This window comes from Emys orbicularis, chromosome 3, assembly GCF_028017835.1.
Source record: "Emys orbicularis isolate rEmyOrb1 chromosome 3, rEmyOrb1.hap1, whole genome shotgun sequence".
Taxonomy (NCBI): Eukaryota; Metazoa; Chordata; order Testudines; family Emydidae; genus Emys; species Emys orbicularis.
In genome coordinates this window covers 41,658,543-41,679,391 of record NC_088685.1, presented here as the reverse complement: position 1 = coordinate 41,679,391, position 20,849 = coordinate 41,658,543, and the positions used below count along the sequence as shown (strand labels likewise).

At 38.5% G+C, this 20,849-nt stretch overlaps 1 protein-coding gene across 2 annotated transcripts in view; it reads right to left on the bottom strand.

Moving 5' to 3' along the window:
• Nucleotides 1-20,849, bottom strand: part of FBXO25 (F-box protein 25) — a 73,822-nt gene that overhangs the window by 4,282 nt on the left and 48,691 nt on the right. Inside the window, exons 5-9 of one of the 2 annotated variants that reach the window (XM_065400978.1) lie at nucleotides 20,669-20,762; nucleotides 19,677-19,861; nucleotides 15,987-16,169; nucleotides 9,226-9,369; nucleotides 3,006-3,032 (exon numbers count right to left, since the gene is read on the bottom strand). In XM_065400978.1, the coding sequence (XP_065257050.1) occupies nucleotides 3,006-3,032; nucleotides 9,226-9,369; nucleotides 15,987-16,169; nucleotides 19,677-19,861; nucleotides 20,669-20,762 (633 nt within the window). The remainder of the gene's footprint in view (nucleotides 1-3,005; nucleotides 3,033-9,225; nucleotides 9,370-15,986; nucleotides 16,170-19,676; nucleotides 19,862-20,668; nucleotides 20,763-20,849) is intronic. The other variant, XM_065400979.1, reaches the window with a different exon arrangement.

Below are 20,849 nucleotides of genomic sequence, written 5' to 3'. Positions count from 1 at the left end.
TCACTGCTCCAGGCCAATGGGGGCGGCGGGAAGTAGCGGCCAGCACATCCCTCGGCCCGCGCCGCTTCCCGCAGTCCCCATTGGCCTGGAGCAGCAAACCGCAGCCAGTGGGAGCCGCGATCGGCCGAACCTGCGGATGCGGCAGGTAAACAACTGGCTCGGCCTGCCAGGGTGCTTACCCTGGCGGGCCGCATGCCAAAGGTTGCCGATCCCTGTGCAACAGCATTCAGAAGGAACGTGAGACAGGGTGTGTTTTAAAGTTATGTGCATTTTGGTTAATATATCTTGCAAATACTCAACCATATACTAAGCATGCCTAAAATGCCAGTCATACCTTCAGTATTTTACCATGCATAATTCTTTTCAGTGATTAAATTCAACAAATCTAAAATATCCTATCAAAGGCTTGCCTAAATTTGGCACTTTAAAATGCAAGCTTTCATAACAGTGGAAAAATCAGAAATTGGATCACTCCCCCTCACCCCCGCCACACACACATTTACTGTACTGTATTTAGTTATTGGGGAAGATACAAGGTTGATGTCTCATTTCCCCCCATGCCCTCCCCCCCCCAAACAAAAAACAAAACAAAACACCCCCCCCCCCCCCCACACACACATATACACAAAAGAAGGACAGCAGCAGAGCAAGCTTCCTTGTTCTAGGTGAGGAGAGTGTAATTCACACCCAATTCTCAGCAGATACAGTCAATTGTGACACTGGAGGAATGGCTGACAGAGCACCAGTTTGTTTTGCATATGGCATTTTCAGTCACTGACTTTTGATCAATACTGGATTGGTCAGGGTTTAAATTGGTGACTTCAAGTTGAAAGGCTCCGTCAATGCTATCCCACTGAGCCATCTGGTCCTGCTTTAAAACTGTTATTGAGAGCCTAGCCTCAGCATGAGGCTCTTGTATTGCTGAAAACTCAGGATTTGAGTTAATGTTATGATTAAATGCTAACATCTCTTTTGTAACCTATAATAACAATTACCAGAAGGAAATGCTATAGCTGCAGTAAGCACAAAGTCCTGAACAAGTCTGGATAGTGAGGTTAGTAAATATCTTAAAAGACAACGTTCATAAAGCTCATAAACACCTGCTTTTTAGTGTACTTGCTATGTATAACCATAAATCCAGTGTGTTCAGCAGGAAAGCTCAAAGAAGGTAAAAACACGTTAAAGAAATCATACAGCCTCTACCATTAATGTTACACACTACTGCTGTCGATGGAAGTATTCCACTGACATGTCAATGAGGAAAAAAAGGAACTGTATTTCATAGAAAGCAAGAACTTAAAATGGGAGCTCTGAATTCAATTCCTTAAAACCTAGGTATGGAAGCACACGTATGTAGGCACAATAGTACAAGCGAAGGATGAAGCCTCCATTTTAAATGGGGGTCTAGATGCCATGGAACTTTTGAAAGTTATAAATAAATACCCTAGTCTGGGTTTAAAGAAAAAAAGTGTTAAATGAGATTTTAAAATTAAGATCTATTTATGTTCCTTCTTTTGCTTACTGCATAAGGACAGAGTCTGAGAGCAGGGTGCTCTTTTAATGACATGGGAAGCAGGGAGAAAGACCGTTAAAAAAGCAAACATCTAACAATAAGGTCCCTAACTGAACTGCCTTCAGAGACAGGGAGAAGAGGAGATGCTGCAGTCAGCAGAGAAAGATGCCAAGGGCTTGGATCAGATGAAAACTGAACTTCACTTATTCTCTTGAGAAGGGCTCTTCTACAAACTGCAATGGCAGAGGAGTCTTTCTCCCTGAAAATCAGATACTGTAACTAGCCAACTAGCACCCGCCTTCTCCCCATTGCCACCAGAACTCATTTCCCACCTTCTCCCCATTGCCACCAGAATTAGATTCTTGGAGAAGAGTTAGTTTTGTTTCCCTCGACAGTCTTTCTAAATGTAATTCTAAGGCATAGCGTGTCAGGTGTTGTCTGTTTTGCTCTTCACAACAGCATGAAAAACACCCTCCCAAGTTCCTCCTTTCATTCAGGAAGAGAAGCTGAAGAACAATCTCAACTAAAATCCATTTTTGTTTTTTAAACCCAGATAGCAATTTTACTATGGAAGAGCCTATGGATTTGAAGAGCTATGTGCATGTTTTTTATCAGAGGTAAGGCATTGCATATCCACTGATGATTCTGAATGCTTTTGCTTCTGAGAGTTATTTTAATTTAAAATCTTGCTCATGCATAATGATTCACTTCCAATCAAATTTCAATAAATCTATCTAACTAGATCAAAATAAATGTAAGTTGTATGAAAATGTGCACTGTCTACAAGGAGCACCAAATGACAAATATAATTGTTTTCTTCCCCAAATTTCAGCTTAATTGCAAATTATGAAGTTCCCATGACAACGATAGGCCTACAGTGCTTTGTGTAATTCTTTTCTGTAAATTTCTCATTCAGAAAGCAATGTCATAATTTCCTTTTCCTCCAATCACAAGAGGTCTTCTTTAAAAAACTACTATTTGTAGAAGGCCTTCGAGTAAAACAGGTTAAAGTGTAATTAAATTATTCAGTGGGGTAAAAGCAATTTCAGTACCTTTGTTTCATACTGCAGAGACAGAATTCTGTGATGTTGCCTTTACTGTTCTTAGATTTCAGTGCGGAACTAAATCCATTAGAATGTGGAAACAGCCATTAATGCCTACTTTGTGCGAAATTCATCCTTAGTGTAAAAGGGCATAACTGTCTGAATTCAGTGACAGCTGCACCTGCTTACATCAGAGGCTGAATTTAGTCCCTTGAGTTGAAACAGTACAGTGAGGAACACTGCAATAAAAATAGCAACAACAACAACAAAAAGTGCAAAACTGAGGTTGGAAGATGACAGTATCTAACATAGTGTCAACAGCTGCAGGAATAGCTTGTTCTTAGCCAGTCATGACAAACCGAAACATAAATTACAACTGAACATCTTGTTCACTTCAACATTACAGAACCAGCACAGATAAAAGCAGGGATGAAACACACATGAAATACCTTGAGTAACAAAGCAAGGTGGTAGTCCTTGGGGATCATGAAGGAAAAGCAGGAAGGAGCGCAATAAAGTAAAAGAGAGGAAACATTAAGATTTATTGGACTGGCTGTCATTTAGAATAAGAAGCTTAGTACATGATTTTGATTATTATTCACCACAGGAATATTCTGCACTAGATTATTTTAATCTGTTGGAAAACAAAGCCCACATACAAACTACCGCTAAAACTCTGAGAGGAGTAAGAACAGGTGTTAGATTGCATCATCTGCTTGAAATAACTTTTAGTCACTGCGTAGTGCTTCAATGATCTGACTACCGTTGAAAAAATTACCATTAAAGAAGGACAAATACTCCATCATTCTTGTCCATCTCTAGACCTGCTGAAATGTATCATCCAGTTAGCAATGGAAGAAATTTACCCACATTGGTGACACCACATAATAACGTGGAAGAGTTATGACAAACAAAAAGCGCTCACAAAAATGCATCACTTAATAGTACTAGATGCCAGCATTTTTACTCCACTGAGTAATTACATATTTAGTCTATATTAAAAATGAACATCAGTCTTTTTTTGAAAAAATCACTTTTCAAAGTGTCATTTGAGGCGATGAGTGTGCGCTATATTCATTTTCCCTTTTAATATTAAAGAGTACAAGATATTCTTTTATCTATTACCACACCTCCTATGAAGTAGGTAGTAATGGTTTCACTGCTGTATTTAAAGTTTCCTATGATCATTTGTTTTAAAGGAATGCCATCAATAAAAAAACCCTATACATTGCTGTCTGAAGGTTTTTTTAAACTATTATTGTTACAAATAACAGCTAAGATTACTAGAATTACTAGAATTGAATGACTGAAAAACTGAAAAGTGAGAGGTCATTGCTTCCATGTATAGTCAGACAGACATTCTCCTTTTTGTGTGTGTTTTTCACATAACAGGAGATAAAACAACTTTTTTTTTTTTTAAGATAGGAAAGCAACTGTAAAACAAAAACAAAAAAAGAGCAAAGTCTCCAAAATTACTTTGAACTTTTTAAAAATTGACCAGCTTTTGAATTATAGGCATTCAATTAAGAAAATATCTTCCTTTGTTTTCTTCATAGTATGTACTGATAATATATAATTTAACAAAGTGTAAATGTCTTATCAGTTCCTCCCCACACACACAAAATGTAAAGTAACTAGCTAGCGTTTTTCCTTTACAAAAAAAAAAAAAAACAAAAAAAACCATGGAAATTTTAAAGTTACAGAATAAATCAAACATTTAGAAAGTGTCCAAAGTATTGTAAAGGATCAAGTTTCAGTTTGGAAAAAATAGGTGTTAATTACAGATACTATAATGATATTAGTCAACCACTGTACTGTGTGCATTTTATTGACACGAAGTTAAAACCATGTACCACACTAAACCCTAACAGAGGGTTTGTCACAACTAGGTTTACTACCATTAATATATTTAAACTGGTATACCTCTTTTTCCAGTTAAGATAGCTGTTTCCAAAGAGCACAAAGGCTCATCAGAGATGACAGGAGCAGAAGTTTCATTTCCCTTGGTTGATTTCTCTTTTTTTGGTTAAACAGCTTGTGAAAGGGTCAGAGCAAGGAGGCAATTCAGGCTCTATGCTGATCAAGCCTTTGGGATCTCTGCCAACAAGGGTGCCAGTTATAGTGTACAAGTATCAGAGGGGTAGCCGTGTTAGTCTGAATCTGTAAAAAGCAACAGGACCCTCTGTTGCTAGTTATAGTGTAGAAATCATCCATTTAGAAATGAAGTAACACCACTAATTATTTCAGCAGTGTCAAACATTTGTTAGATGGTATTGATGTGGTTCACATTCCAATGCTGTAGAGGAGTTAAACCTCCATATCTCATCACTAATTCCAAAACACATCCATGCTTATTCTACACCAGAAGTCATAATCCTATCTGATACCACGATCAGTTGCTATGGCGGTGATTATGGTGTCACAAAGATTACTAAATTTGCATTTGGAGTAATGTATCAGAGGGGTAGCCGTGTTAGTCTGAATCTGCAAAAAGCAACAGAGGGTCCTGTGGCACCTTTAAGACTAACAGAAGTATTGGGAGCATAAGCTTTCGTGGGTAAGAACCTCACTTCTTCAGATGCAAGTAATGGAAATCTCCAGAGGCAGGTATAAATCAGTGTGGAGATAACGAGGTTAGTTCAATCAGGGAGGGTGAGGTGCTCTGCTAGCAGTAGAGGTGTGAACACCAAGGGAGGAGAAACTGCTTCTGTAGTTGGATAGCCATTCACAGTCTTTGTTTAATCCTGATCTGATGGTGTCAAATTTGCAAATGAACTGGAGCTCAGCAGTTTCTCTTTGGAGTCTGGTCCTGAAGTTTTTTTGCTGTAAGATGGCTACCTTAACATCTGCTATTGTGTGGCCAGGGAGGTTAAAGTGTTCTCCTACAGGTTTTTGTATATTGCCATTCCTGATATCTGACTTGTGTCCATTTATCCTCTTGCGTAGTGACTGTCCAGTTTGGCCAATGTACATAGCAGAGGGGCATTGCTGGCACATGATGGCATATATAACATTGGTGGACGTGCAGGTGAATGAGCCGGTGATGTTGTAGCTGATCTGGTTAGGTCCTGTGATAGTGCTGCTGGTGTAGATATGTGGGCAGAGTTGGCATCGAGGTTTGTTGCATGGGTTGGTTCCTGAGTTAGAGTTGTTATGGTGCGGTGCGTGGTTGCTGGTGAGAATATGCTTAAGGTTGGCAGGTTGTCTGTGGGCGAGGACAGGCCTGCCTCCCAAGGTCTGTGAAAGTGAGGGGTCATTGTCCAGGATGGGTTGTAGATCACTGATGATGCGTTGGAGAGGTTTAAGCTGAGGGCTGTAGGTGATGGCCAGTGGAGTTCTGTTGGTTTCTTTTTTGGGCCTGTCTTGTAGCAGGAGGCTTCTGGGTACACGTCTGGCTCTGTTGATTTGTTCCTTTATTTCCTTGTGTGGGTATCGTAGTTTTGAGAATGCTTGGTGAAGATCTTGTAGGTGTTGGTCTCTGTCTGAGGGGTTGGAGCAGATGCGGTTGTACCTCAGTGCTTGGCTGTAGACGATGGATCGTGTGGTGTGTCCGGGGTGGAAGCTGGAGGCATGAAGGTAGGCATAGCGGTCGGTGGGTTTTCGGTATAGGGTGGTGTTAACGTGGCCATTGCTTATTTGTACTGTGGTGTCCAGGAAGTGGACCTCCCGTGTAGATTGGTCCAGGCTGAGGTTGATGGTGGGGTGGAAGCTGTTGAAATCATGGTGGAATTCTTCCAGGGTCTCCTTCCCATGGGTCCAGATGATGAAGATGTCATCAATGTAGCGTAGGTAGAGAAGGGGCGTGAGTGGACGAGAGCTGAGGAAGCGTTGTTCCAGGTCAGCCATAAAGATGTTGGCATATTGTGGGGCCATGCAACTACAAGATCTTCACCAAGCATTCTCAAAACTACGATACCCACACAAGGAAATAAAGGAACAAATCAACAGAGCCAGACGTGTACCCAGAAGCCTCCTGCTACAAGACAATGGTGGCCCGGTGCTCTGCCTCCTGCTCTTGCTCCCCTTGGATTCAAGGTTTTCATCCTCCTCTTCAAATGTCTTGATGTGACTGTCACAAGTTACCAACAGGACCTCTCCATCCTGCTCCATCCTGCACGTGTACCCAGAAGCCTCCTGCTACAAGACAATGGTGGCCCGGTGCTCTGCCTCCTGCTCTTGCTCCCCTTGGATTCAAGGTTTTCATCCTCCTCTTCAAATGTCTTGATGTGACTGTCACAAGTTACCAACAGGACCTCTCCATCCTGCATGATCATGACCTCCCATGAAACTGGAAACATCAAAGTGAAACATGCAGAAGATGCAGGTTTTTTGCCCATAGGCCCATGAATTTTGAACCTGTTCCCTCATGAGATCAGGGTGCCAATGAACTTCGGTACCTTCAGAACCAAATGCACACCTTCTTTGACCTAGCCACCTTAAGCTAACACAACAATAAAAAGTCCCACCAAAACAGAATTAGTAGCACTAAGCTGAGCTGTTAGACCACTTTGCATAGAGAAAGAATGAAGTTCCCCACTAGTGGCAAACTTTAACAATTATTTTAAAAGTTGAAGTTTTTTGTCACATTCCCATATCCGCTTTTTCTGAGAGACTGAAAACTAAAGCCACTCCTTAATTTGAGAACAGTTTAAAAACTGTCTGAAAGAAGTTATGAAAATCCACAGTCAGCCCAATCAAACAACTCACTTCTGTATATGAAGTCTTGTAACAGCAATCACTAGTGCTAGTGCCACCAAGAAATTATTGTTACTCCTACCTGGGAATTGATCTGTAGAGCAGCACTCATAACTCCTATCATAGGAGGAAGGAATCAATAAGTACACTTGCATGGAATACTCCACAATTCCTAGTACACCTCTACCCCCATATAATGCTGTCGTCGGGAGCCAAAAAATCTTACCGCGTTATAGGTGAAACTGCGTTATATTGAACTTGCTTTGATACGCCCGAGCGCACAGCCCCGCCCCCTCGGAGCACTGCTTTACCACGTTATATCCGAATTCGTGTTATATCGGGTCGTGTTATATCGGGGTAGAGGTGTATCTAGCCATTCTATCCATGTACGTGGCATTTCTGCTTCCTCCTATACTCCCCCATGATCCTTCAATTTAAGTTCTAGACTCCTAAGAATACCACGAAACTGGTCATTCCCAGCATTAAATGCATGAAATACACTCTGAAGCACAACAGTTAGCAAACATTTGAATGGAGGCAAAATATCAAATAGTATATGGTTATCCCCTTATACAGGAATACCCCAACAACAAAAGCCTTTAGAAATTAGAAGGGGAACTAGAATACACAAGAACTAAAAAAAACCAACTCTCTCATAACTGCATCGTTATGTCACCAGCGACATTTTATCAAGGGAAAACTGTCTTCTACTGACTAGACAGCAAGTTACAGGACAGAGTCTACTGCAAAGGAAAGCTTTTATTCCCTAGCAAACCTTTATCAGAAGTGCAAGAACTATACATCAATAGGTTGTCTAGACTTTTTTTTAAAGCAGAAGCCTATACTGACTGTATGTTTTTGTACTGCTGATTTAATTATTAGTGTCTGCAGGTACAGACAAGATAACAAGGATATTCAAATTCAGAATGACATGATTCATACATTGCTATTGGCATACATGCTGTTACTCCTCATTGGACAAATTATAAAAAGTCACACAGGACCCATAGTCACACAAGAAGAATTATCTTCTTTGGGAGGAGAGGGAGGAAAGAGCAGAAAAGGAATCTTACACAGTCTTGCTTCCATGTAAATGTCTTTAGAATTTCTGAATAATGGAAAAAGAACAAAATATAATGTATAAAAGCAAAATGATTTCTCAGGAAAAGATTTTTCAAGGTTTCCAAGCAACTCTTGCGTCTTAATTTCCATTTGAAATCATAATCTACTGTAGTCTTTGGGTTGCAAATTGAAGTCAGTCAGAAAAAGGTATCTAATCCACTTTTCCAGCCATCAAATGTTAAAGCAAAATAGGATTATTATGACTTCAGGTGAGAGTTAAGAAGCAGATTACCCTCGAGAAACAAAATCTTCCTTCAAGGCCAAATATACTTACTACCAAAGAGCAAGATAAGGGAAACAAAATGCATGTTTAGAAAGATCATTTCTAACATGTTCTTCAGTGCTTTTCACAAGACACAGCTGGTTACTAAATCATGTAAAATATTACATCACTGCTATGGAAATACTGTGGAAAAATGTTTTTACTATTGATCTTTTTTATTGGCTGCCATAATGTTGAAGTTAGTCCTCTGCCTGCTTCCTCCTCATCCCTGAGCATTTGTGCATTACAGCTGTCTAACGAAAAGGCTGCTGGAAGGTAGGGAGTAACACTCTTCCCTTCTTTCTTTATAAAAGCACAGAATATCAATTTCTGGTACAGATTTTAAAACTAAATGTAGCACAGAATTGAACTTTTGATTTTTCATTTTGTCTGGAATCCTCTTTTGGAACAACACACCAAGCTCTGTAGGTGTGACCACTTTACTTAGTTTGATTTAAGGCCCAATTACTTTCCACCTGAGATGGCACACAATTATGCGACACTATCATTTTCCCTGTCAACTATATTTTTTTCAGTAGCTAACTATCAAAGTATTTTCTAATGTTAATTTATACATTGCCAGTTCTTACCTTCCAAAACAGAATACTACAATGTCGACAAAAATGTAATGTGTCCCCATATTGTTCCTTTATTGGATAACACTTCTGAAGTGCAAAATACATCAGCTTCCAGTCAATGTGACCTTTTTCCGACAGGATCAAATGCCTACAGAACTGGACATAAAATTAATATTTTTCTTTGAATTGTTAGCAGAAAGTAATCAAGTCAATCAAAGGCTGAAGTATAAAAGAATAGTTCAACATAAATTATTTTATAATGGGGGCTCTCTCAGGCTAATATTCTGACTCATATACACAACTTCATGGAGTGTCAACTTGAAACTCTGAAGCACAGTTTTAGAGACCCATCCATATAAAGGTGATTTATGCCATATTCTAGTCCATACCCCTCTAAATATTTGAGATCTTCCCAATGAAACTAAATTAGGTAGAACAATACAAAACAGAAAATACAGATTTGTTAAACTACATTGGGCCATACTCCGAATTGGGGCAACTCCACTGACTTGAAAGGGCCAAGTTAATAATTCTCTTGTTGCATACGAGTACGATTTTAAGAGTTATATAGAAAAAATATTGCACTGAATATTTTTTTCACTTCTAAACTGATGAAAGATGATCATGTATTACAACTGGTGGCTTATTGTGAGGACCGTAGCTGTAAAATACTCCCCTGTAAAGTACAGACAAAGCAACCAAGGCTTTAGACTTTATAAATGTAGCCTTAGTCTACATATTTTTCACAATTAAGGTATTTTACACAACTATTATTAGAAACTTAAATAATGTTTTTCTTTTAATTTTAAATAAATGCATGCTAGTCTTACTTGCACATACTTTGTATATCCTTTTTGGAAGCATGGGACATTGAAGCACATGGACAGATGTACTGCCTAATTTTTCCAAGCAACAGTGCAAGAATCCTTCAAATCAATGTGGTTTCTACTAGCGTATTGAGAAGACAGCAGAAAACATTGGAACATGGTGAAGGTTACGGTCATATTGCTGCTTGTAAAGTGACACATTTTTAACCTGAGGCAAATTACAGTTTAATAGCCCCCCCAAAACCCTATAGATTCAGTTATGTTATTAGTCCACTTACAAGCTGCTTGGAAACTCCATGTTAGAGTTCAGAAAGACTTTTTTTTTTTTTTTTTTTTTTTTTAAAGTATTTTTACACTAGTATGTAGAGATCCTGTATCTGACATGTTACACTGATGTGCTGGAGTGATTTTTATTTCTTATATTATCTTAAGAAAACAGCTTCCTCTCTAGCCATTGTGATCTTTGTTCAGAATCCTTCTCCTCTTCCCCTCTTCAAAATTCCCTGACTTTGTACATCAAATTAAAAATGCTCAACCCCACCCTGCCTACTTCTTAGCTATTGTTCTTCCTACGCCTGCTCCCATAGCCTACATTTACCACAAATCACCCTCCTAAGCTCTCCTTTGGCATACTACTTCTATTCCCCTGCCTTTGCATCTTTTGCCAAGATGCCATGTCAGTTTGGGACTCCTTCCATCCCTCTCCTTGTGAAACAATCACCATTTACTTATTAGTTAAGATCCATTTTGAGCTCAGTGCTATATAGTCAATAAAATAAAACCATTTTGCCCCAAAGAGTTTACAGTCTTAAAGACAGAGGAGACAGGATGGGATATGCTGGGCAACTCAGACGATGAAGTGACATTTAAAATCAACGTTTCATGTGAGCATGTGGAATTAGCAAGTCTTTAGAACCACTGTCTCTATTCAAGCCCCAACTTAGAATGCTTCTATGAAGATATTCACATTAATATCACCTTGCTGGATTACAAACAATCTCAAAACAGTACAGATTTTTTTATCATCAGAGATAATTTGTTGTGGCCAGTTTGTATAATTCACTGAATTTAGTATTTTTTGAGGTGGCATTGATGCCTTCTTTGATGCTTTGAATGGCAGAGAGCACACTGATGGCATTCAAGGAATACAGGAATAATAATGTGGGACTTTATCCTGAAAGAATAAAACATTGGTACAATTGGATTAGCTCAGCCCAATGATTAGAGAACAATTTCTGGTTAGCTCTTCTCCATGATATTTGCAAGAGTGACACCTGGAAAACACCCCTCTCAAATCTTCACAAAACAGTGGCCATGCCTACCTCAGGCTTGCAACTTCTTGAGAATCCCAGAATTTCCTGTAGTGGAATATTTACTATTCATCTGATGAGGCCTTCGTTCTTGCCCTCTGTATCTCTTTATATCTATTTTCAAACAGTGTGCACTGTATTTTGTACATATATTCAACATTAAGTAGTAATTTAGTTTATTACAACATTAAGTAGTAATTTAGCTCAGTGTTTGTATAAAGCCATGAATGGTCAGACATGAAGTTCTACACTATTCTCCTCTTTGACTATTAGGAGTGGAAGGAGGGTTAATTTTTCTAAGTTTGGTCTAAGGCCTTAGAGTTCACCCAATGTAGCAGGAAGAGGCTATTCTGACTCACTTCCAGCCAGTACTGGAATTTCTTTGACAGTTGTTTGGAAAGCAGTTCTTAAACTCTTAGCCTTGTGTGTTAAAGGGCAAGGGTGTGTGTGTAGACACACAAACACACACCACTAGTGGGGGTTTAAAGAATGGGTAGGTTAACATAACAACGGCCATACTGCGTTAGACCAAAGGTCCATCCAGCCCAGTATCCTGTCTGCCGACAGTAGCCAATGCCAGGTGCCCCAGAGGGAGTGAACCTAACAGGTAATGATCAAGTGATCTCTCTCCTGCCGTCCATCACCACCCTTTGACAAACACAGGCTAGGGACACCATTCCTTACCCATCCTGGCTAATAGCCATTAATAGACTTTACCTCCATGAATTTATCTAGTTCTCTTTTAAACCCTGTTATAGTCCTAGCCTTCACAAACTCCTCAGACAAGGAGTTCCACAGGTTGACTGTGTGCTGTGTGAAGAGCTTGCTTTTATTTGTTTTAAACCTGCTGCCCATTAATTTCATTTGGTGGCCCCTAGTTCTTATGGGAACAAGTAAATAACTTTTCCTTATTCACTTTCTCCACACCACTCATGATTTTATATATCTCTATCATATGCCCCCATAGTCTCCTCTTTTCCAAGCTGAAAAGTTCTAGCCTCTTTAATCTCTCCTCATATGGGACCCGTTCCAAACCCCTAATCATTTTAGTTGCCCTTCTCTGAACCTTTTCTAATGCCAGTATATCTTTTTTGAGATGAGGAGACCACATCTGTACGCAGTATTCAAGATGTGGGCGTACCATCAATTTATATAAGGACAATAAGATATTCTCTATCTTATTCTCTATCCCCTTTTTAATGATTCCTAACATCCTGTTTGCTTTTTTGACTGCCGCTGCACACTGCGGGGACGTCTTCAGAGAACTATTCACGATGACTCCAAGATCTCTTTCCTGATTAGTTGTAGCTAAATTAGCCCCCATCAAATTGTATGTATAGTTGGGTTTATTTTTTCCAATGTGCATTACTTTACATTTATCCACATTAAATTTCATTTGCCATTTTGTTGCCCAATCACTTAGTTTTGAGAGATCTTTTTGAAGTTCTTCACAGTCTGCTTTGGTCTTAACTATCTTGAGCAGTTTAGTATCATCTGCAAACTTTGCCACCTCACTGTTTACCCCTTTCTCCAGCTCATTTATGAATAAGTTGAATAGGATTGGTCCTAGGACTGACCCTTGGGGAACTAGTTACCCCTCTCCATTCTGAAAATTTACCATTTATTCCTACTCTTTGTTCCCTGTCTTTTAACCAGTTCTCAATCCATGAAAGGATCTTCCCTCTTATCCCATGACAACTTAATTTACGTAAGAGCCTTTGGTGAGGGACCTTGTCAAAGGCTTTCTGGAAATCTAAGTACACTATATCCACTGGATCCTCCTCCAAATGTTTGCTGAGCCCTTCAAAGAACTCTAACAGATTAATAAGACATGATTTCTCTTTACAGAAACCATCTTGACTTTTGCCCAACAATTTATGTTCTTCTATGTGTCTGACAATTTTATTCTTTACTATTGTTTCAATTAATTTGCCCGGTACTGACGTTAGACTTACCGGTCTGTAATTGTCAGGATCACCTCTAGAGCCCTTTTTAAATATTGGCGTTATATTAGCTATCTTCCGGTCATTGGGTACAGAAGTGGATTTAAAGGACAGATTACAAACCATAGTTAATAGTTACACAATTTCACATTTGATATCTTTCAGAACTCTTAGGTCCCAGTGACTTGTTACTGTTAAGTTTATCAATTAATTCCAAAACCTCCTCTAATAACACTTCAATCTGTGACAATTCCTCAGGATTTGTCACCTACAAAGGACGGCTCAGGTTTGGGAATCTCCCTAACAACCTCAGCCGTGAAGACTGAAGCAAAGTTTATTTAGTTTCTCTGCAATGACTTTATCGTCTTTAAGTGCTCCTTTTGTATCTCAATCGTCCAGGGGCCCCACTGATTGTTTAACAGGCTTCCTGCTTCTGATGTACTTAAAAAACATTTTGTTATTACCTTTTGAGTTTTTGGCTAGCTGTTCTTCAAATTCCTTTTTGACTTTTCTTATTACATTTTTACATTTAATTTGGCAGTGTTTATGCTCCTTTCTATTTACCTCATTAGGATTTGACTTCCACTTTTTAAAAGATGCCTTTTTATCTCTCACTGCTTCTTTTACGTGGTTGTTAAGCCACGGTGGCTCTTTTTTAGTTCTTTTACTGTGTTTTTTAATTTGAGATATACATTTAAGTTGGGCCTCTATTATGGTGTCTTTGAAAAGTGTCCATACAGCTTGCAGGGATTTCACTCTAGTCACTGTAGCTTTTAATTTCTGTTTAAATAACCTCCTCATTTTTGCATAGTTCAACTTTCTGAAATTAAATGCCACGGTGTTGGGCTGCTGAGGTGTTCTTCCCACCACAGGAATGTTAAATGTTATTATATTATGGTCACTATTTCCAAACGGTCCTGTTATAGTTACCTCTTGGACCAGATCCTGTGTTCCACTCAGGACTAAATCGAGAATTGTCTCTCCCCTTGTGAGTTCCTGTACCAGCTGCTCCAAGAAGCAGTCATTTAAAGTATCGAGAAATTTTGTCTCTGCATTTCGTCCTGAGGTGACATGTACCCAGTCAATATGGGGGATAATTGAAATCCCCCACTATTGTTGAGTTCTTTATTTTGATAGCCTCTCTAATCTCTGTTAACATTTCATAGTCACTATCACTGTCCTGGTCAGGTGGTTGATAATAGATCCCTACTGTTATATTCTTACTAGAGCATGGAATTACTATCCATAGAGATTCTATGGAACATGTGGATTCATTTAAGATTTTTACTTCATTTGATTCTACATTTTCTTTCACATAGTGCCACCCCCCACCACACCCCGCACGACCTGTTCTGTCCTTCCGATATATTTTGTATCCTGGAATGATTGTGTCCCATTGATTGTCCTCACTCCACCAGGTTTCTGTGATGCCTATTATATCAATATCCTCCTTTAACACGAGGCACTCTAGTTCACCCATATTATTATTTAGACTTCTAGCATTTGTGTACAAGCATTTTAAAAAAAACTTGTCCCTGTTTATTTGTCTGCCCTTTTCTGATGTGTCAGATTCTTTTTTATGTGAATGTTTCTCATCTGATCTGGCCCTTACATTATCCTCCTCCATCCTCTGCTCCTGACTATAACCTGGAGATTCTCTATCAATAGACTCTCCTGTAAGAGAAGTCTCTGTCCGATCCACGTGCTCCTCTGCAGCAATTGGCTTTCCTCCATCTCTTAGTTTAAAAACTGCTCTGCAACCTTTTTAATGTTAAGATCCAGCAGTCTGCTTCCACTTTGGTTTAGGTGGAGCCCATCCTTCCTGGATAGGCTCCCCCTATCCCCAAAGTTTCCTCAGTTCCTGCTAAATCTAAACCCCTCCTCTCTACACCATCGTCTCATCCACGCATTGAGACTCTGAAGCTCTGCCTGCCTACCTGGCGTGGAACTGGAAGCATTTCTGAGAATGCCACTATAGAGGTCCTGGATTTCAGTCTCTTTCCTAGCAGCCTAAATTTGGCCTCCAGGACGTCTCTCCTACCCTTCCCTAGGTCATTAGTACCTACATGTAGCACTGGCTCCTCCCCAGTACTACACATAAGTCTATCTAGATGCCTCGAGGTTAAAGTCCAGATGGTCATGAATATCAATGTTATTAGGTGAACTCAGACTAATGCATGCATGGTAAAAGTTACTTGTATACAAGAAAATCTACTCATAATAGTCTAGGTAGAGAAATATAATCTAGAAGCTCATGGCTGACTGTTCAGATTTGTATAATTTATGAAAAATCTTAGCTTGAAGCACCTATTACCTTGGCATCTACAATGCATATACTAAAGCTTTAAGAGTCCAATCTGCCACAGTTGGCAGGAATGGTGGGGAAAATGGAGGGAAAAAAAGCTTAGTGTAGTCACTGCCTCCACTGTCCTCCCCACCACTGCACGGGGAACATCCGGATAAAGTCTCTTGGGTTGATGTAGAGAGCACATTTCTCACAGAAATCAATGGGAACTGAGGTTAGACACCACCTCTGAAAAAAACAGATCACTTTCCTGTTACCCACACTGCCATAGTTCAAGGTGAAAGCAAGGGCAAATTCACTGAGGAATTCATACTGAGATCATCTTCATCCAGTATGACAGAAAACAGTATCAGATTTAACACACACACATAACTCTCTCTCTTGTTACCTGTTTTTCTGCAAAATGGTACTGGCAAAGTTTTTTCCACAACTGCCTGTCTTCGCTGAGCATGTACAGTGTTGGGGTCACTTGACCTAGCGTAATAATGTCCCAGCCATCTGAGAACCTGTATAAAATGTTATTCAGCATGTGCAGAGGGAGATCGCTGAGCGTGAGACCATTGTTGACTTGCTGGGGAAAAAAAAAAAAAAAAAAAAAGAGTTAAAAGTTAACTGCATGGAGTTGTTAGTATAACATAAGTAGGGTTTTCAATTTTAGGTTTAAACCAATAAAGCTACCTCCGTTTTTTTTATTTCACCTTTTAAAATTTAATATTTTTTATAATTATATATATATATATATATATATGTATGTGTGTTTCCCTGAAAAAATATGGACCAGGGTGTTTTTTTTTTTTTATATGGACCAGGTTTTTTTTTTTTGATATTTTGATCATTTGGTTTTCAACATTTGTTAGATTATTCTGCAAGTTTGTTATTGAAAATTAAATACCTCAAGGAACAGAAGTTGAAAATGTGGTTTTGCAGTTCTTAGTTTTTCTGGTTTTAAGTGAATGAGAATTCTTAGAACCTAAAGTTTTGCTTTGGATGAAAAAGCTTTTGGAAAGCAGTCTGAAAATTAGTTAAAAGTTGCATACAACACCAACTTTCAGAAAAATGCACACGTTAAAAACGTACCCATAGTTTCCCTGCACTATAGTCAATCCTGAACCTTATTATAGTTAATTGGACAATCAGAAATAAGAGAAACCATTATTAAAAAGCACTGACGTTTATGTCAATTACTCAACAGGATATGCAATAGATATGGAATGTAGGAGTCGGAGGGAAGAGGGTAGGACAAATCCCACCTCTGCAGAGAGCCCCCAACAGATGAAATAGTGATTCTGCCACACTTATAGGAGAGCGAATATAGAGTGGGCGACCCAAAGGAGTATGTATCACTGACCAGAGTCCTCTTCTATGGGGTCTCTGTGTAGCAGCACCTAGGGTGGGTACTAGAGAGGTTCTCTTCCTTGCAGCAGGGGCATGGGAGATGTAAAAAGTGCCTCGTCCTTTTCTCTATTTGAACCTACTGGAAGGGGCTGGGCACAATAAGAGACACTGTTAGGGACTATATAGAGCTAGCACTGCTGTCACTGTTTTGTGCAAGGGATGACAGTGGCCCCACCTAGTGGAACTGACCAGATGCAAAGGGAAGCATATGCATCATTCTCTTCAATCGTATTACAGCAGTTGCACTCCCTAGGGTGGCTGGGTCCAATAGACAGCTCTAGCTTAATGTCACAATTTAGTTCTTTACACTTATTAGTCTTGCTTATAGAATATACTTTCTGTAGTGACATCTTGTGTATAGTTTTTCAGAGATCATCATGCTCAGGCATCTGTGAACATAATGACTCCAATCTTGCATTTGTAATACATAACTAAAGCAAAAGCACTCAGTGGAAGTTACTGATATAAAATAAAGGAAATAACAAGTCAATCAACTATCTGTCAAGCAAGGATGGTGTTTTGGTTTGTTGGCCACATGACAAATATCTTCAAGGCTGAATTTCCCGTTTTTTTTAGTGTGATCTATCTTCTATTTAAAAATTTGTTGTGATTTATTCAGGGCAGAATGATAAAGTAACAAGTCAGAGTAAATTCCTGATTCCATCCCCGCTACCCACCAAATAAGCAAAGCTGCATATTAGATAAGCAGTTATATTAGTTTATTGCTGCCAAGATCTTGTAACTTTGCTTCAGGGTGGATTGATTTAAATAATCTATTTTAATCATGTTTTGCACTGATACCTCTTTCTTTAGGAAAATAACTAAAGTCTATTCTCATTGGTTGGTGTCCATTAACACATGTTGATTTGCAGCTAAATATAGCTTTTACACTAAATTTGCTACTTCTTTTTGCTAACCAGGAGACACAATGTATCTATCCTCATTTATTTAAGCAATTAGATAGCTTAACATACATTTATTCATTCTTAATTTTTATATTTTTTATTATGTTAGAAAATGGTGAATGATACACTTCTCATTTACTAGAGGACTGTTTACTCATGATTTGTGTCAAGCTCTATTTGGAAATTGGAATTGAATTAAAAATACACAAACAGAATTTTAAAAGTGTTTTTGTTCATTAAATTAAACTACATTAATTGTACTGGATACATATAAAAAAGTTATCAAAACATGCTTTGCATTTAAAACTGACTGATTAAACAAAAGAAATATTATCTGTAGTTAGTGAATTGAACTCCTTGTTTCTAGTCACTATGTCCTTCAAGACTTTAGAACCAGCAGGTCTCATCCTCTCACACCTAGTTTCTCTTCCTAGACTGGAAGAGGAAAACAAGTTTTCCTGCTTTTTCAACTCCCAATTGGTTTCTTAACTTTGAATGAACTAGTCATTGAACTGAAACTCAAATAAACTGAAATGAAGAAAATATTCCCTTTCCACCTCCAGAAGAGGCTAGTGCTGTCAAAAGCATCAACACACTCTGGTTCTAGGTGCTTCACCAGTGACTTCTACCAGTTTGGTGGTTTCACTTTCTTTAAAACTTCACTAGCAAATGTGTGCTGTTCAATATGATTTTAAGAGATTATAATAAATGTAGGCCTTAACATATGTAGTCCGTTTCAAATTTAGTTCTAAACGGGTTTATTTTTAAAAAGAAAAATGCATTTAATTTAAATCCGATTTAAACCAAAACAATGTGATTTAAATTGAAAATATTTTTTTTTGAAATAAATGTGTATCCCCCATGATTATCACACAGACCCTTAGAAACTTCAGACATCTTATCTTATTTTCAAAAATTGCCATTGTAAGTGCTTAAAGTGATAGACACAGCATTGGGGTGGGTAGTGGAACTGGGGGAGATGGGGGGCTAGTATTCCACCCCTAGGTAAACTTGCGCAAACCACAGGGAGGAGGGGGCTGGAGGAGGCAAGAGCCCAGAAGCAGAGAGAAATACCTGGGACTCTCCTTCCCAGCCTGCAGCTGACTGCCCTTCCTCCTACTCCCCCCACCGAGTCTCAGTACCTCCCTTTGCTGCCTCTCCTAACCCTCTGTCGCCCCCTACAGTATGCTTAAAAAGAAAAAAAAAAAGCTGTGACCCAGATCCAAACTTTGCTTCCAGAAGTGTTACCTAGTTTCATAGAACCCCCCCGCGCCCCCGTTGGCTTGCATAGCTTTGGAATCGCTACTTCAATGCTTTATTCATGTTTTCTTGGTCCTTCTCTAATCTTGGATTTCAGGTCTGTGTCTCCTTAGTAAGGTAGAGTTATTGTATCTGTCTGACCAGTGAATAATTATCTCTAAATAGTCAGATTAAGGTCGACAGAGAGCTATCAGTTTTGAAATTTATGGTTGGGCTATCAGAAAATTAAGTCTGTGAACATCTGCCAGGAGTCATTTAATGCATGTTGCTAAAGTTTAAAGTTACTGTTTTCCTTTTCACAAAAAAAAAAAGGATATTAAAATACTTAGTGAGTGTAAAATAATTGAACTTTAATTTTATATCTTTATATCATCATTTGTGCAGAATAACTAATGAAGTCAAGTAAAAATGGCTTTAGACATATTTAAAACTTTGCTTGTACACAGATCAATAGCCAGTATTCAAAAGCACTTTCTCCCTTTTTACCTCATATTTCTGATTTAACAAATTCAATATACCTTGTTCATCTGAAGATTTTTTAGCTGTTGTTGCCATGTAAGGATAGTTTCTAATCGGCAAATCCAAATATTGATGTTCCCCACCAACACAGATTTCCCTACTCCCCTAATTAGTATACAGAGAGTAGAACTCAGATCCTGAAGAAGATCTTTGATTAAGCGTGGATTGTGTTGGTCTTCCAAAACTGGAAAAGAAGAATAAGAGTTACTCTTTTGATTTGTTACATTTAACCCAAGTTATTGACATTTCCCTATCTAAAGTAACTCAAACTGTACTTGAGCAGTGGTTTCACTTCCAAACTAAATGCCCTGATCCCACAATGGAATTTGCTCTGGCAGATCCCACAGGTGCAGGATTGATGCTTAAGACAATACTGCTATCAAGGCATCAGTGCAACATTTCATGCCATGTGTTAATAAAATTAATGCTGTATCTTAGTTATTCAAGTGGATTTCCTATTTTCAATAGATAGTATTAAATGTCTTCCATATACAGTGGTCACCTTTAAAAAAACCCAACATTTTCCAACATTAATACGCAAGAGTACAGTTTTCTTATTATACACACCGGGAATAATTGCAGTTTCTTGCATACCTCTGTTGGGTAACTTGGCAAATTTGGACTAAAATGTTTTAGTTCATCATGCAAAGGAATTTTTAAAAAAAAGACATACACATGTATTCACGTTAATAAAAACAGGAATAGTTTTGTTCAAAACTAAGAAATTTTAGATTTGATAAAGAGTACAGAATAGTAAAAGAGAAACCATGAACTTCTGACCGTGAAGGATAATCTCTGATTTCACTTTATACATTTGTTTTGAATGATATTCTTCAATGTAAAGAAACTGGTTAAAAAGTATATTAGATTTCCACTAATTAAATATGCCATTACCTTTGTTTTGTGACATAAGCAGTACATATAAAAATAATGAAACTAATTGAAAGGTCAGAAAAGCAACTCAGTCAATGCTAATGAACCCTGAACATACCCTTTCGTACAATTTTGTCCAAAATATTAAAGTAGTTCTTCTGTGCTGCACCACTCAGTGAGGTTAGCTGAGATTTTGCAATTAACTGCAACAACTAAAACAGAAAAAAATTAACATTAGAATGAAGGACTACAAAATCAAGCATGCTTTAAATAGATATTCTTCTATGAAAGACTGTAGC